This window comes from Periplaneta americana, chromosome 16 (assembly GCF_040183065.1).
Source record: "Periplaneta americana isolate PAMFEO1 chromosome 16, P.americana_PAMFEO1_priV1, whole genome shotgun sequence".
Lineage (NCBI taxonomy): Eukaryota > Metazoa > Arthropoda > Insecta > Blattodea > Blattidae > Periplaneta > Periplaneta americana.
This window is the reverse complement of record NC_091132.1, coordinates 184,252,791-184,268,235: the sequence shown is the minus strand read 5'-3', so window position 1 is coordinate 184,268,235 and position 15,445 is coordinate 184,252,791. Positions and strand designations below refer to the sequence as shown.

General features: G+C 37.9%; 2 protein-coding genes across 2 annotated transcripts in view; one reads left to right on the top strand and one right to left on the bottom strand.

Annotated features, from left to right (window-relative positions):
• The window catches only part of Exd2 (Exonuclease 3'-5' domain-containing 2), a 32,846-nt gene extending 25,304 nt beyond the window's left edge, over positions 1 to 7,542 (bottom strand). The window contains exons 1-2 of the mRNA XM_069815322.1: positions 6,683 to 7,542; positions 6,209 to 6,365 (exon numbers count right to left, since the gene is read on the bottom strand). Of these exons, the coding sequence (XP_069671423.1) occupies positions 6,209 to 6,365; positions 6,683 to 6,888 (363 nt within the window). The 5' untranslated portion in view covers positions 6,889 to 7,542. The remainder of the gene's footprint in view (positions 1 to 6,208; positions 6,366 to 6,682) is intronic.
• Positions 7,543 to 7,628: 86 nt separating this feature from the next.
• On the top strand, positions 7,629 to 13,164 carry LOC138692216 (uncharacterized). The gene is made up of 2 exons (XM_069815323.1): positions 7,629 to 7,888; positions 8,111 to 13,164. The coding sequence occupies exon 2, from the start codon at positions 8,113 to 8,115 to the stop codon at positions 9,109 to 9,111; it is 999 nt and encodes a 332-aa protein (XP_069671424.1). The 5' UTR covers positions 7,629 to 7,888; positions 8,111 to 8,112; the 3' UTR covers positions 9,112 to 13,164.
• The last annotated feature ends 2,281 nt before the right edge of the window (positions 13,165 to 15,445 follow it).

Here is a 15,445-nt window from a genome sequence, read left to right as displayed (position 1 = left end):
TATTCTCAAACACCCTTAACCTATGTTCCTCTCTCAAAGTGAGAGTCCAAGTTTCACAACCATAAAGAAGAACCGGTAATATAACTGTTTTATAAATTCTAACTTTCAGATTTCTTGACAGCAGACTGGATGATAAAAGCTTCTCAACCGAATAATAACAGGCATTTCCCATATTTATTCTGTGCTTAATTTCCTCCCGAGTATCATTTATATTTGTTACTGTTGCTCCCAGATATTTGAACTCCTCCACCTCTTCAAAAGATAAATTTCCAATTTTTATTTTCCCATTTCGTACAATATTTTACAATATTCTGGTCATGAGACATAATCATATACTTTGTCTTTTCGGGATTTACTTCCAAATCTAACTCTTTACTTCCTTCCAGTAAAATTCCCGTGTTTTCCCTAATCGTTTGTGGATTTCATTTGAAGGATTCGTAACAAGCTGTTTTTTACGGTGATGGGTTGTTAGCCCTTCGCAAAGTAACTTTAACTATGATGAAAATTTATTGTTGAGTAAGTTGTTCATTAACAATGTATATGAACATCTCCAAAACAAGGGCTGGTACCTTGAATGAAATATTAATAAATGCTGTAAATTATAAGGAAGTGGAAGCATTTAAGTATTTAGGGTCATTGGTCACCTATGATAATGACTGTAGCAAAGATATAAAAGAGAGAATTGCAGCAGGTAATAGATGTTTCTTTGCTTTGGCAAAAGTAATAAAAACACGGTACCTGTAAAAAGAAATCAAATTACAGATCTACAACACAGTAATGAAACCTAGAGTTATATATGGATGTGAAGCCTGGGTTATGATGGAAGAAATAAAACTCCAGTTGGAAAGATGGGAAAGGAAGATAGTGAGGAAAATTTATGGACCAATAAAAGATAAAGATGGAGAATAAGGACAAATAAGGAGATAAATCAATTGTATAAGAGACCTAATATAGTAACAGAGATGAAAGTTAAAAGAATAGAATGGGCTGGACATATCATCAGAATGGATGGTGGCAGATTGATTAAAAAGATTTTTGATGGAAATCCAGGAGGGAGAAGATACAGAGGAAGGCCGAAGTTAAGGTGGTTGGACTGACTGGAGCAGGACCTGCGAAGGATGGGCGTTAGAAGATGGAGGAAGAAGGCAGAAAATAGAGAGGAATGGGCTGTCATCGTTAAGCAGGCACTAGCTAAACTTTAAGAGCTGCATGCTAGAAGAAGACGAAGAAGAAGAAGAAGAAGAATTTGTTCATTCTGATTTTAAAGATTAATTTCCTTGCATTTATATGTAAGGGACAAGGGGGCACATTAGAACAGATTGAATTTCCTACCTCAACACATAATTTTCATTAAGTTGATGGTACAGACAGCAAAAGGCAGCCCTTCTGATGTACTGGCTGTCATTTTCTTTCCATTCAGTTTATTGGTGTGAACCAGGGGCGAATGCTAGTCACAAAAGTTAGGCTTGCTCTTTTATTCATAGGGGAGGATGGGAGGATATAATAATTCATAATTAATAAAAATAATCAGACCAACATAGCCTAAATAATTTATTTTATAATTATGAAATCATTATGAGTCATGGATCATATTCGCTTATCAGATGTAGAAGTTCGATATGATATAACAAACATGGCCAACAAAACAGTTTATTTAGTTTTTTTCGACCCTGTCAACCAATGCACATTGTTGTATTGAGCTGCACTGAACGAGCACACATATTCTCTATAATGTCCGTCTCCTTCGGGAAAATGGATTTAATAATAAGGTTTCAATAACACACAATTCCGAACTCATTGCAATACTTCAAATTAATGTTTAAGAATTAATAATACATGCAGCAGCTAACACATGCATTCCGCTCATACAATTACATTGCACTCGCAAATCACAGCACATTCCCGCTGTCAATACTGCTCTGTGTAACGTTAAATAGTCGTTGGTGTAGCTCTCGGACCAGAGCTTCAAACAACACATAACAGAAGCATGTGCACCTAGGACGGACTAAGGAGGAAGGCACTTGCGCGCGCATCATATTCTCGCTATTTCTACGTCTTTCCTGTAGCTAAGAGAAACGAGCAAGCGTTGCGATACTTGCAGTGTGCAACCTGTGGATGGTATTACGCCTATACAGTATTCCAAAAATCAAAATAAATTTTTACGTAATCCCTTTTGAGAAATACACATTCTACGAAAATATTGGGCTGCGCAGCAAGCATAGCATGCCCTGGGAAACCGCCCCTGGTGTGAACTCAGTAGATGAACTTGTGTTGATGTGCTTAGAAAGTTTTTTTTTTTAAAGACCTTCGTTGGGATATTCTTAGAACATGAACATTTCACAGGTGAGTTTCATTACGTAATATTAGAGTCTAAGGCAAGGTGCACAAGGGTATCTGTTGGATACAGGGGGGAGACCCATTAATCCTTCCCATTGAAGGCTTTAAGGAACCAACCTGGACAAATACCCAATGTCCCATCCCTACCTTCCCGTGGTGCAGCTGTTAGTAAGCATAACTTTACAAGCTGAACTAAAGGGAGGGGCTACTCATCAATTAGCACTGGTCAGCTTGATGAGTTAATGACTGAATTTGGTATAATTTTCCTCTATTCAATACCTAATTCCCTCTTTACCCTTTCCTATCCGTCCTCTGACTGAACTCTTACTTTCTTCGACCCCGACGGCATTAGAGCATTAGAGGCCTAGGGGTTCATTTCACTTTCCTTCCTCCTCTTTCTACTTTTCTGTTCCTGGTGCTGACCTGCTATGGCACTAAAATCGTCCTCCAGTGGCTTAAGGAGGGAAAGCTGGTGATCAACAAGATCTCCCAGCTAGGTGCAATGCACCCGTCGACCAACAGCAGGTGTGGCCCTCCAGACATTCTGGGGGTTGTGTGTGAATGAAGTAGCCACCAAAACGTTAAAATATGGTGTTCACTTAAATCGGCTACAACTTGCCATTTTCACTCCAATATGAAATGAGTACCATTAAGGTAAAATTATCCAGAGGTAAAATAGTCCCCCAATCGGATCTCCGGGTGGGGACTACTTTAATGGTACAGAATCAACTAAACACCTTACAATGGAATGCTGGCAGTATGACGTATTGGAATATATCAGTCACCTAACTGCCCATTGTGCAACTCAAACCAAGAAATGGATTCGGAACATCTCAAAATCTGTGGTTCAGTGGCTGACCATGATAATATCTTTGAAAAATATTGGAGTGCAAGAGGTCAAATGATTTTATTGTCAAACACCTGGCATTAGAAAACAACAACAACAAAGAATCAGATGTGGCGTGTCTTTTCCCGATGTGACATTTTGTTTTATAGTGTCTCACAATGCCTCGCAACAGCTTAACACTGTCAGCTTGCGACAAATGAACTGCTGGCTGTGTGGGTTTTGGAAACTGGCCTAGGCTAGAAAATGGCGTCAATGAAAGAGACTATGTCAGAAATTCTATTGTATTTGGTTATTAATTATTATTTCCTAAGGACGTCTAATATGCCAAAAAATCTATATAATTGAAAGCATCTTAAAATTAAATCCTACTGAAGTCAAGGACTGCCGAACCTTGGAATTTTTCAAATTCAAGTTAGAAAATTATCTTCTGACGAGTTGCCAAACTAACTTATGTATGTTGTATTGCATGTTCCGACATATTCACTACATTTTTTATATTCTAGTGACATTTATTTTATTTTATCTGTTTTTGTTTAATATTTCCCGATAATGGTATAGTCTATCTATAATGTGACAACTTGAGCTACTATAATAACAATAATAATAATAATAATAATAATAATAATAATAATAATCCGTGGCGCTACAGCCCATGAAAGGACTAGACTGATCAGCCGGCTGCTGGCCTCACGCCCACATGCCGAAGCAGAGGTGGACGATCATCCAACCAGAATGGAGGTATCGTGTGGTTAGCACGATGATCCTCCCAGCCGTTATAGCTGGTATTCGCAACTGGATTTCGCTACCTATCGTAGCTCAAGTGCATCATGATGCTGGGTGGGCACCGGTCCCATACACTGGCCGAAATTTCATGAGAAAATTTCTTCCCTCATGAGGACTCGAACCAGTACGCATTCCGTAACGCGAGTCCTAGGCGGGATGCCTTAGAACGCGACGCCACGGCGCGGGACACTTGAGCTACTTATAATCATAATTTTCCTTGCTGTATGTACCTAAAAATATTGTTCATTGTATGCTTTGTACTTTACTATTTTGTTATAATTATGATTATTACTATTATCATTATTATTATTATTATTGTTATTTAGTCAACTGTCCGAAGACAGGTTTGAACCTCGTAACACCAATAGGGCATCACTCATGAGGCAAATAGGCCAAGAGATCATGGCGTAGGGTGGCCAGTTGCCATCAGTAGCTACATATTTCATTAATCAGATTTGAGATGCATACAAACAATTGTTCTTTCTCTGACACATATAGTCAAGTGAGATGTACTGCCTGATAATAGATGTACATACATAGATAACATAAACTTTGGGTATATGTTTACAATAGCTTTACCAAAGGATGGCGGACAGCAAGAAAGGGCACCTTCTTAGACAATTTTGAGTATATGCAAGGCAAACTGAAAAATCTAAACTAACTAACCTAACCTGACCTGTCACTGATTTGTACATACACGGCATGCCAAAAGCCTAAACTAACCTAACCTGTCACAGATTCGTATATGCAAGGGATAAGAAAAGCCTAAACTAAAGCTAATCTAACGTAAAGTAACAAAACACATAACGTAAAAAATTCCAGTGTACACTAGCGTGGAACTTTCGTAATGTCATGGTAGATTATGTTGATAAGACTGAAGAAACAGCTGAAAACAGATAAAGGTGTGTATAAGTGGAGAACGAAGGGAAGTACCTAATATTACTTATGTCCCAGCCACTATAGGAACTTAATAAAAATACCTTGAATTTATAGTACCGGTATTGATTAGTAGAAATTGATGTGATCACTAGGAGAGCTGTAAGCCCATCCAATCCGCCTTAAATACATACCTTACTTATATGCGAAAGTTGTCGCGCGTGAATGGAGAATACGGTCATATTTCTTTAATGTAACAGTGGGTTTCAGTGTCGGCAACATAGTAGCCTAACAATACTACACACCTAATCAAACCTAACCTAACCTAACCTCTTTCATAATACTACACACCTAATCAAACCTAACCTAATCTGTCACACAATAGCCTACACGTCCACACCTGTGGAGTAACGGTCAGCGCGTCTGGCTGCGAAACCAGGTGGCCTGGGTTCGAATCCCGGTCGGGGCAAGTTACCTGGTTGAGGTTTTTTCCGGGGTTTTCCCTCAACCCAATACGAGCAAATGCTGGGTAACTTTCCGTGCTGGGCCCCGGACTCATTTCACCGGCATTATCACCTTCATATCATTCAGACGCTAAATAACCTAGATGTTGATACAGCGTCGTAAAATAACCCATTTAAAAAAAATAGCCTACACACCTAACCAGTCACATAATACTAAACACCTGTAGTAACTTTCCTCACATTTAGTATAATTTCGTTTGCATGTATTGCTAGCCCTGCTTTTCGTGTCGGTAGCCATCTAGTGGAAGTGGATCGTTATTCGAGGAAGGAAATATGGCAACTTTCATAATAATTACAATGTAGTTCGTCCAATGTATGTTTTGTGATATATTAAATGTGTTAATGTAGTCATAATTCTATATTATATATATATATATATATACATATATATATATATATATATATATATATATATATACCTAAAAAAAACATCGCCAGTAGGGGAAGTTATCCCCACTCTCGCTGCATGGCTACCCTCCACCATCCTGGTGGTTTACTCCCAAGTCCACCATACTTAATGAAACGTGACACTCACGCGTTTAGCATAACACAAAACACAACAGCTTCTACTATCAGTTCTTTCAGATTTTCCCCTATATAGGCTTATAATACAATAAGAATTGAAATGTGCTGTGGTTGTGACAAAAGTATTGAGAATTGGTTTATAGTGCCACACTGGCAGCACGTGACAAAAGTGTGCAATATTCGTTCAGTGGCTGGTGGATACTCCATATTGATCAAAACAAGACAATGACTTGTAAGTACCGAATGGCATGGCAGCAGTGATAGAAACGTCAGAATTCTATTCACAAATTGGAATTTAAGTAGTTGGCCTACCCACTTTCAGATCTTGTGGAATTTCCTTAACACAGCATAATCGAATGAGGGCGCAGTAGCCATTCCTGGACGCCAACTGCATGAGAGCGACAGGTCTTCGTTTCCCATCCTTTGTCACCCACTCACAGTCGAATCCTAGAACACGAAATTCTGCGCAGTTTCTGAAAAATACAGTGCAATTTTGTCAAATATTAGGCTTTATTAACATGATAGATATAGGTTTACCGTAGAAACTAACAGCAATACCACATAAATTTCGTCATTGTTTTTAATGTAAGATGTAACCGCATCTTTAAATAGCTTAAGGCAGGCTTACTACTCTTTTAAATATATACTGCATAGATACATTACATTACATATTATACTGCAAGTATATGAGAATGGCTCGGCCTCCACGTGTTCGTAACTATTAACATGGCAATTAATTTTGGAACTACTATAACCTCAAACTTAATAATCAATGTAAAGAACCACTAACCTTCTTAGTTCTTCGGTTGAGAGTTGGCATTCTTCGGAAGTATTTACTATTACTATTTTCTCATGTCGACTGCTTAAACTGGAAGTCCGTATTCTTTTCAGATTTCGAATTAAGGTAGTACTATATTTACGAACAAAATACATTACACCTAACCCGACTGTTGCCCAAATAATTCCAGTTGCAAAACTTTTGTGTTTGCCAGACATTTTAACGCTAAAATCCAAATAAACATCACACCGTTAGTAAATAAAATATACGACTCCAAAACAACGAAATCATCAACGCGAAATATTCACAATGTCTTGATCACACATTGTAAATACGGCTACTCCATTTCATCACATTGCATCAACATTCCATCACATAAATCACGTTGAACGTCATGGTCACTTTCTAGATGAACTAAGATTTCTCAAACAGGCCTACTGGCAGCCTGCCATACTGTTGACCAAATAGCTTGGGTGTTGACCAGAGCAGTGTTGACACATATTCAAAACAGTAGTAGGGTAAAAATTCGCCAATTTGTGGTACAGAAGAAAGGTTAAGATTATGAACAAATGAATATTGAAAATAACCTTTGAGGATTTCTATCCTCCCAGAAAATAACACCAGAACTGTTCATAAACGCCAGATGGCCGATCACTGCCAACACTCTTTTCCAAAGATAACAAGCCGAATTAAAAATCACCCAGATAACGTAAAAAGGACAACTTTCAAGTTTTCGACTGAGAAAACGCACAAAATTCGTTTTGGTCTTTGTCGTCTTCTGTCCATTTGTATATAAAGATTTCTCTTAAACGATTGGACGAATTTTGATTATTTTAAGCACATTCGCTAGGATTATATTAGGAAATACAGCACTGTTTTTGTGCTATTTGGTAGTCATTTGTTTACCTGTTCCGTTTCTTCTTTCTATCACCAGAGGCGGAAGAGGCGTTTTTTTATTGGCAAAAACCATTCTGTATTTAAAAATATATATACAAGACGTGCATTTGTTGACATCAGATTACAAATCTACTGAACATACTACTAAATGTAATTGTCTTCACTGGTGTCAATGTAAATGTTTCTACGAGTATCATGTCTTGTGTAACATGTTATTGGCTTAGCGATTTTGGGTCAAAAGTTTTGGCGGGAAAGTGTCATCCTGTCGTCAATTATAAACAAATAGTATGCCGAGAGGAGAAAGTACTAACTAGATTTAAGGTGTTTATGTGAATATTATTATTGTGTTTGAAGTCATGAAACAGATTATTTATATTTTTTATTGGAATGTCATTTTCGCCGTTAGGCCTATACGTGATAACTGAGATACACTCGATTTTTTTATGTGATAGGTGGCGAAATAGATTATTTACCGTTTATTTTTACTTTTCAGTTATTTGTTAATGGAATATTATCTTTGACTCTGGTAAATATTATTTACAGCCATGTCTACAAGACGATCAACAGCAGTAACAAGAATTGTCGCTCATGTAATGGACCGGAATGATGTACAAGCTGAGAATTGGAGTCTGCACAACCTCACGATAGCACTTGGGGAAGAAAAAGACAAGATTAAGGTGTTGGAATGGTTGGCTGCTCGAAATTTAATAAGGAATGAGTTTGTATGTCCGAATTGCAAAGATGCAATGTCATTAATTCGAAGGACAGGTATCACTGATGGATACCAATGGCGTTGCAAAGTTTGCAAGACTGGGAGAAGTGTGAGAGACGGCTCTTACTTCACCGTTAGCAAATTAGGCCTTCACATTTTAATACGATTCATATACTGTTGGGCACGGGATAAGCCCCAGAAGGACTGTGCTTTGGAATCGGGGTTAGGATCTTTTAGTACCCGTACCACAGTAGATTGGGCCAACTTTTGCAGGGAAATTTGCGAGCATTGGCTCGAAGACCATCCTTGCGTTGTTGGAGGATTGGACGACAATGGTATTTCCAGAGTCGTGGAAATTGACGAATCTAAATTTTTTCACAGGAAATACCATCGCGGTCTGTGGAGGGAGAGTCACTGGGTATTTGGTGGCATTGAAAGAGAGACTGGGAAGTGCTTTCTCGTCGAAGTACCCGACAAGACAGAGACTACTTTGACAGATGTAATCCAACGATTCATCCTGCCTGGGACTATTATTGTTTCGGATGGGCGGGCAGCATATAGGAATGTTTCTCAAATAGATGGGGCCATTTATGAGCATCGTGTTATTGTTGCGAAGAGAAAATTTGTAGATTTGGATAATATTGAAATTCATATGGAGAATGTAGAGAATTTATGGATGGGGATAAAGACAAAGATCAGAAAGCAATATGGAACATCAGAGGCACTCTTTCCGTCGTATCTACACGAATTCCTTTGGAGAAATGCTTTCAGACATAGTGATTCATTCTCTGCTTTCTTGACTTGCATTTCAGATGTTCACCATTTTAACTAAATTAGCCTTTCAGGTTTAGTCATCATTCCATAAAACACCTACGTCCACAATGATTACAATGTACAATGGCTCTTTTCAGTGCCACAAATTTTATCTGAAAGAGCTTATGAATGTTTCTGACAGTCCCTAATATCAACCTTCCTTGCTTATGCGTCATGTTTAAAAGCAGTAAATGAAGTGGTGGTGGTGGTGATGTGAAGAAGAAAATGATGATGATTAGTTTAAAGAAGTTGATGATAGATGTTTGAAGTATTCATTTATCTCAAGTTCCTTTATTTTTCTCCTTTTAAGGACAATGGGAATGCCCTTCAGAGAAAAATCTGGAAGCATTCATGAGTAGTAGCCATAAGCACCATAAACTTAAATTTTTTGCAGAATTCATGTTAGAAAAAAACGCAGTAATTTTAAAGATACAATGGAAGGTAATGTATTTGTAACCAGTATGGCAGCCATTTTGGATTAAATATAGTCGCTATTTTCGTAATAAATTTTGTGAAAACCACAGGATATAAAATATACAAATGTACTAAATTGTAGGGGACTACGACCCCTAAACCCCCAAATACTCACTGCATGAACTAAACTTCTGATATACCACAACATAACGGGAAAAAAAAATCCTGTGGTTTTCATAAATTTTCGGTGTATCAAATTTTCTTGAGGGATGAAGTTACAGGAGAATGGAGAAAGTTACACAATTAAAACTGCACGCATTGTATTCTTCACCTGACATAATTATAAATATTAAATCCTGATGTTTCAAATGGGTAGGGAATGTAGCATGTATGGACAAATCCAGAAATGCGTATAGTGTTAGTTGGGAGGCTGAAGGGAAAAGACTACTGTATGGTGAGGCCGAGATGTAGATGGGAGGATAATATAAAAATGGATTTGAGGGAGGTGGGATATGATGGTAGAGATTGGATAGGGATCAATGGCAGGCTTATATGAGGACAGCAATGAAACTCTGGGTTCCTTAAAAGCCATTTGTAAGTAAGTAATATCAAATATTCTTACGAAAATGGAAACTATACCAAATTAATCCAATCTGACCACTGTATAGGGTACAAAAATGTTCGTGACGTCAACAATTCAGTCATGGTTCTCCATTTTACACAACACAAAAAATTATAATGGTATACAAGAAATTAAGAAAAATTACTAAGCCATAAAAAATTACCTATGACTGAGGTTCTAGCTGATAGGCTATATACATCTATTATCAGGCAGTTCATCTCATTTGATGACGTGTGTCAGAGGAAGAATACTTGTTTGTATGCATCTGAAGTCTGACTCGTGTAATATGTAGCTAGTCAGCGATGTATGCAATGGAGGGGGAAAGAAAATAGCCACCCTACCACATTATTTCCTAGCTTAATTGCCTCATAAGTGATATCACTTGTGAGGTTCAGACCTGTTTTCGGACAGTTGACTAGACAACAGTAACAAAATTCAAAATCATAGACCTTATTACTGTAATATTTAAATCAATTTCACAACATGCGACTTCCAATGTACACTAAACCACGCACCTGGGCATAAATCAATGCATTATTCTTTTGAATAAAAGAAAAAACCACAACCAAATCAATGTATTTTTCGTAGTAGCTGTCATCTTTTCTCAGACAACACAATTTATGGTTTATTTAACAACGTTCGCAATTGCCGAGGTTATATCAGCATTGCTGCTGTGCTGGAATTTTGTCCTGCAGGAGTTCTTTTACACGCCACTAAATCTACTGACATGAGCCTGTTGCATTTAAGTACACTTAAACGCCATCGACCTGGGCAGGGATCGAACCCGCAACCTCGGGCACAGAAGGCCAGTGCTATATCGACTGCGCCACTCAGGGTGACCAAACAACACAATGAATCGATAGGAATTAGATCTTAGATCGCTTACAGATCCTTACCTTATAGCAGAGATGGGCATCGTGCCTCACTTGAGAAATAATGCCTCACTGACCTTCACAGAGCTTATTGCTCTGAGTGACATCATCTTCACAGTCCCCGTTTCTCCCTCACGCAGCTCCTAGGTGTGGGCAGGTTCTATATCAGTTTCATAAGCAATATCAGTGGTGGCATAATGGCATTATCAAAGCAGTGTGTACACGTTAGAAAATGATTATTTCATGAGAAATGGGAGGAAGAGTTTTTTTTGCTGTTTAGAAGGGGAGAACATACGATATATGTTATGCTCGAAAATCCTATTAGGCATTAATAAATTTAATATACAACGACATTACTCCTTATGTCATAAAGAACATGCTGAATTAGAAGGTAAGACAAATTAAATGTTATTTTTCGTACTATTCCGAAGAAAATTTATGATCTTAACATTTGCATAGTATACTAAATACGACATTATACCTTAAACACGCTGCATTAAAAGCTACGAGGAATTAAATGTTGTCTGTACGTATTATTTCCAAAAGAAATTTATGAAAAAAAATATCAAATGTGCGTAGAAAATGAAATATGATTTTCTGAAATTATTTTTGGTCGAGAACGTGCAAATCTATTAAGTAATCTTGATAGACGCCAGAATATTCAAGAAAATAAACGTAGACAACGTGATGGAATATTATTGGCTAGTTACGCAATTTATCGCCTGTGATTTAAATAAATTCAATTATGGAGAAATAGTAAAGAGGTTTATGATTAAAGCCGCTGAATTAATTTGCCAAATTGAATAAAAGTTTCCGAGTCTCTCACATTAACCAAGCACTTTCCTAATAATTCGCCACTGACCGCCTTAGCGATTACGATAAGGTGACGCAGGTCACAGCAGTTTATATTTCCCATCCTACTCTGCAGTCTCCTCTCCTAGTAAACAAATTATTTCAAATCGAGTGCCTCACGTAACCAAAAATTGTGCCCATGTATGCCTTATAGGCTACTTCACTGCACAAACATAAAGCCTTCAGTTCAAAAAGTAAAACATTCCATGCTCCTCAAATTATGAGCTGAACTGAAACAAGAAATTGGTCAATCACATGTCATGTCCAACTCCGAACCAACAAACTTTCAAATCTCAAAATGGCAACAATATACCACATGACTCAAAATATCAGTTATTGATCACAATATACTGCCATATTATAACGTAATAACTAGGGACCGCACATTGTCCCAGGAGGCTACAAGGTTAAGTATTACTGGAGTTTTTACCGTAATGAATGAAGATGCATGCATGTAGCAAGGGTACTACTTGTGTTTACTCAGTGTCTCCTATGTGGTCAAGTTGGACATAACAAAACATTAGACCATTTTAACAATTACACTATTGTAATAATCATGATGATCTGGAACACATTCTTCTAACTGTCCACACATAAACCACAAAATAAGTAAATTAAAGTCATCGGTACCAGTTGCAGAAGACACAGCCCTGCAGTATATATTGACTACACCCCGACTCTGGCTACTAGCAACAGGCATCTATAATGAACACCGATCAAAATACCCCTCATTTCTCGTGAAAAACAACTGAATACAAATTAAGTTTTCAGGTATAACTCCCTGTAAAGTTGATTTGAATAATTTCGAGGCAAAAATTGTTCCGGGGCCGGGCATCGAACCCGGGACCTTTGGTTAAACATACCAACCCTCTACCAACTGAGCTACCCGGGAACTCTACCCGACACTGATCCAATTTTTCCCTCAATATCCACACACCTCAAAGTGGGCTGACAATGGTCAAGCAACCAACATTGAGTACACACTAACTCTGTGTGTCTTAAATTGTGGTTTTCTGTAACGTACAGTGACATGTATTATGCAAATCAAGCTTTCAGGTATAATTCCCTGTAAAGTTGATTTGAATAATTTCGAGGGAAAAATTGTTCCGGGGCCTGGCATCGAACCCGGGACCTTTGGTTAAACTTACCAACTGAGCTACCCGGGAACTCTACCCGACACCGATCCAATTTTTCCCTCTATATCCTCACACCTCAAAGTGGGCTGACAACCGTCAAGCAACCAGCATTGAGTGCACACTAACTCTGTGTGACTTAAATTGTGTTGTCAGCCCACTTTGAGGTATGTGGATATAGAGGGAAAAATTGGGTCAGTGTCGGGTAGAGTTCCCGGGTAGCTTAGTTTGTAGAGCATTGGTACGTTTAACCAAAGGTCCCGGGTTCGATGCCCAGCCCCAGAACAATTTTTCCCTCGAAATTATTCAACAACTGAATAGACTACAGTGGACTTTATGTTGTCAGCAAACAGCTGGATACATTAAGAAGATTGATTGATTGAACAATTACACTAATATTTACTATTTAAATTGTTTAATCTATGTACACTAGAATACGATATTTTCACTATTTATTGTTTTACACTATAATAAAGAATGTAGGCCTACAATGATCAAACATTATTTACACTATTATGTAGTGTTGTATATTGTAATGAAAGGTATTTTATTTCACAATACTATAGCATACTTATTTGTAAATAGTGTATAAAGAGGCTGCAGACACTGACTACTTTCAAAAGCTGATTGTCAAAAAGACTGCTGAATAACTCTTCTCGGGTTCTCAGCCAGGTGAGTTGGAGATTAGCTTCCAAGCTTTTGACGGCTAGCTCTGCCATCTTCTTCAGGGACGAAGTGCTGCGATGCATTTCCTCCCCGTAAAGGTGAATAATGTATGACTTCAGGCTTTCCCGGCGTTTGATATAGAATAGCTCTTCTCGGATTCTCAGCCAGGTGAGTTGGAGATTAGCTTCCAAGCTTTCTTCGTCCCTGAAGATGGCAGAGCTAGCCGTCGAAAGCTTGGAAGCTAATCTCCAACTCACCTGGCTGAGAACCCGAGAAGAGTTATTCTATATCAAACGCCGGGAAAGCCTCAAGTCATACAAAAAGATTGCTTTTCATCTCTAGAATATGATCTTTCTTCAAATATAACTTTTGTGGAATATGATTTTTATTTTTACTTATAATATCAATTGTCCTATTGAACACTAAATTGTAATTGTTTAACTCTTGGAATTACATGTAACTAAACACATTTAAATTTTGCTATTATTATTATTATTATTATTATTATTGTTATTACTTCGGAATATGTATTGATAAGACTTTCTTGTGTTAAATTCTAACGTATCTTGTTTACATGTTTCGACCTATTTATGGGTCATCCTCAGAACTGATCGTTGTTGGTCTTGGCATCTCGTTTTGTTTTCTGTGAGGGTGTGTTCGTGTGGTATAGTGTAGAGTCAAAGAGTGTGTGTGTTTTCGTGTGTCTGTATATTTCATATTGTTCTAGTGTGTTTAGTTTCTGACTTTTTGGTTGGATGTGTAGCATTTCCATGTCTGTGTTGATGTCTTTTGGGTGTGGTTAGCATCTGTGATGTGTTCTGCATATGTGGAGGTGTGGACAACAATAAAACTTAATTTGATAAAACCTTAATATTTCCAATACCGTACATTTTAACTTCTATTCATTTATTAGTTCTAAATAAAAAAGCAAATTTGTATTTTTCTATCAACACAAAGACGAAGGAATTAGGCCTACTAAAGAATGTTGTTGACTCACGTTTTATGATCCCTTGGAAATCGAAAGTACGATTTGGAGCAATTTGTAATGCTGTAATTGTAGCAATTATAAATAGTACATATACACCCTGATATTTTAACACAGCACTAATTAATAAAACTATTTACTAACCCAGCAACAATATACATTGCAGTTGATTACAGCTTGTTTCGCGAGAATCTCCACACCGGCCGCCTAGGTAGCAGCACCAGCGTCGTTCGCGCGCAGAACTGCTAGCTATCCGGTATTATAATAGTAAAGTATTTGCTATTATCTCTGCCTAAAGCAACTACTTTACGGACTGAGTACAAAAACAATTTTAACCACACTTGGCCTTATTTTAATCACTTACTTACTTACTTACAAATGGCTTTTAAGGAACCCGGAGGTTCATTGCCGCCCTCACATAAGCCTGCCATCGGTCCCTATCCTGTGCAAGATTAATCCAGTCTCTATCATCATATCCCACCTCCCTCAAATCCATTTTAATATTATCCTCCCATCTACGTCTGGCCTCCCTAAAGGTCTTTTTCCCTCGGTCTCCCAACTAACACTCTATATGCATTTCTGGATTCGCCCATACGTGCTACATGCCCTGCCCAACTCAAACGTCTGGATTTTAAGTTCCTAATTATGTTAGGTGAAGAATACAATGCGTGCAGTTCTGTGTTGTGTAACTTCATCCCTCGTAGCCCCAAATATTTTCCTAAGCACCTTATTCTCAAACACCCTTAACCTATGTTCCTCTCTCAGAGTGAGAGTCCAAGTTTCACAACCATACAGAAGAACCGGTAATA

Coding starts and splice junctions, on each gene's coding strand:
- LOC138692216 (XM_069815323.1), top strand. CDS start 8,113: ATGTCTACAAGACGATCAACAGCAGTAACAAGAATTGTCGCTCATGTA.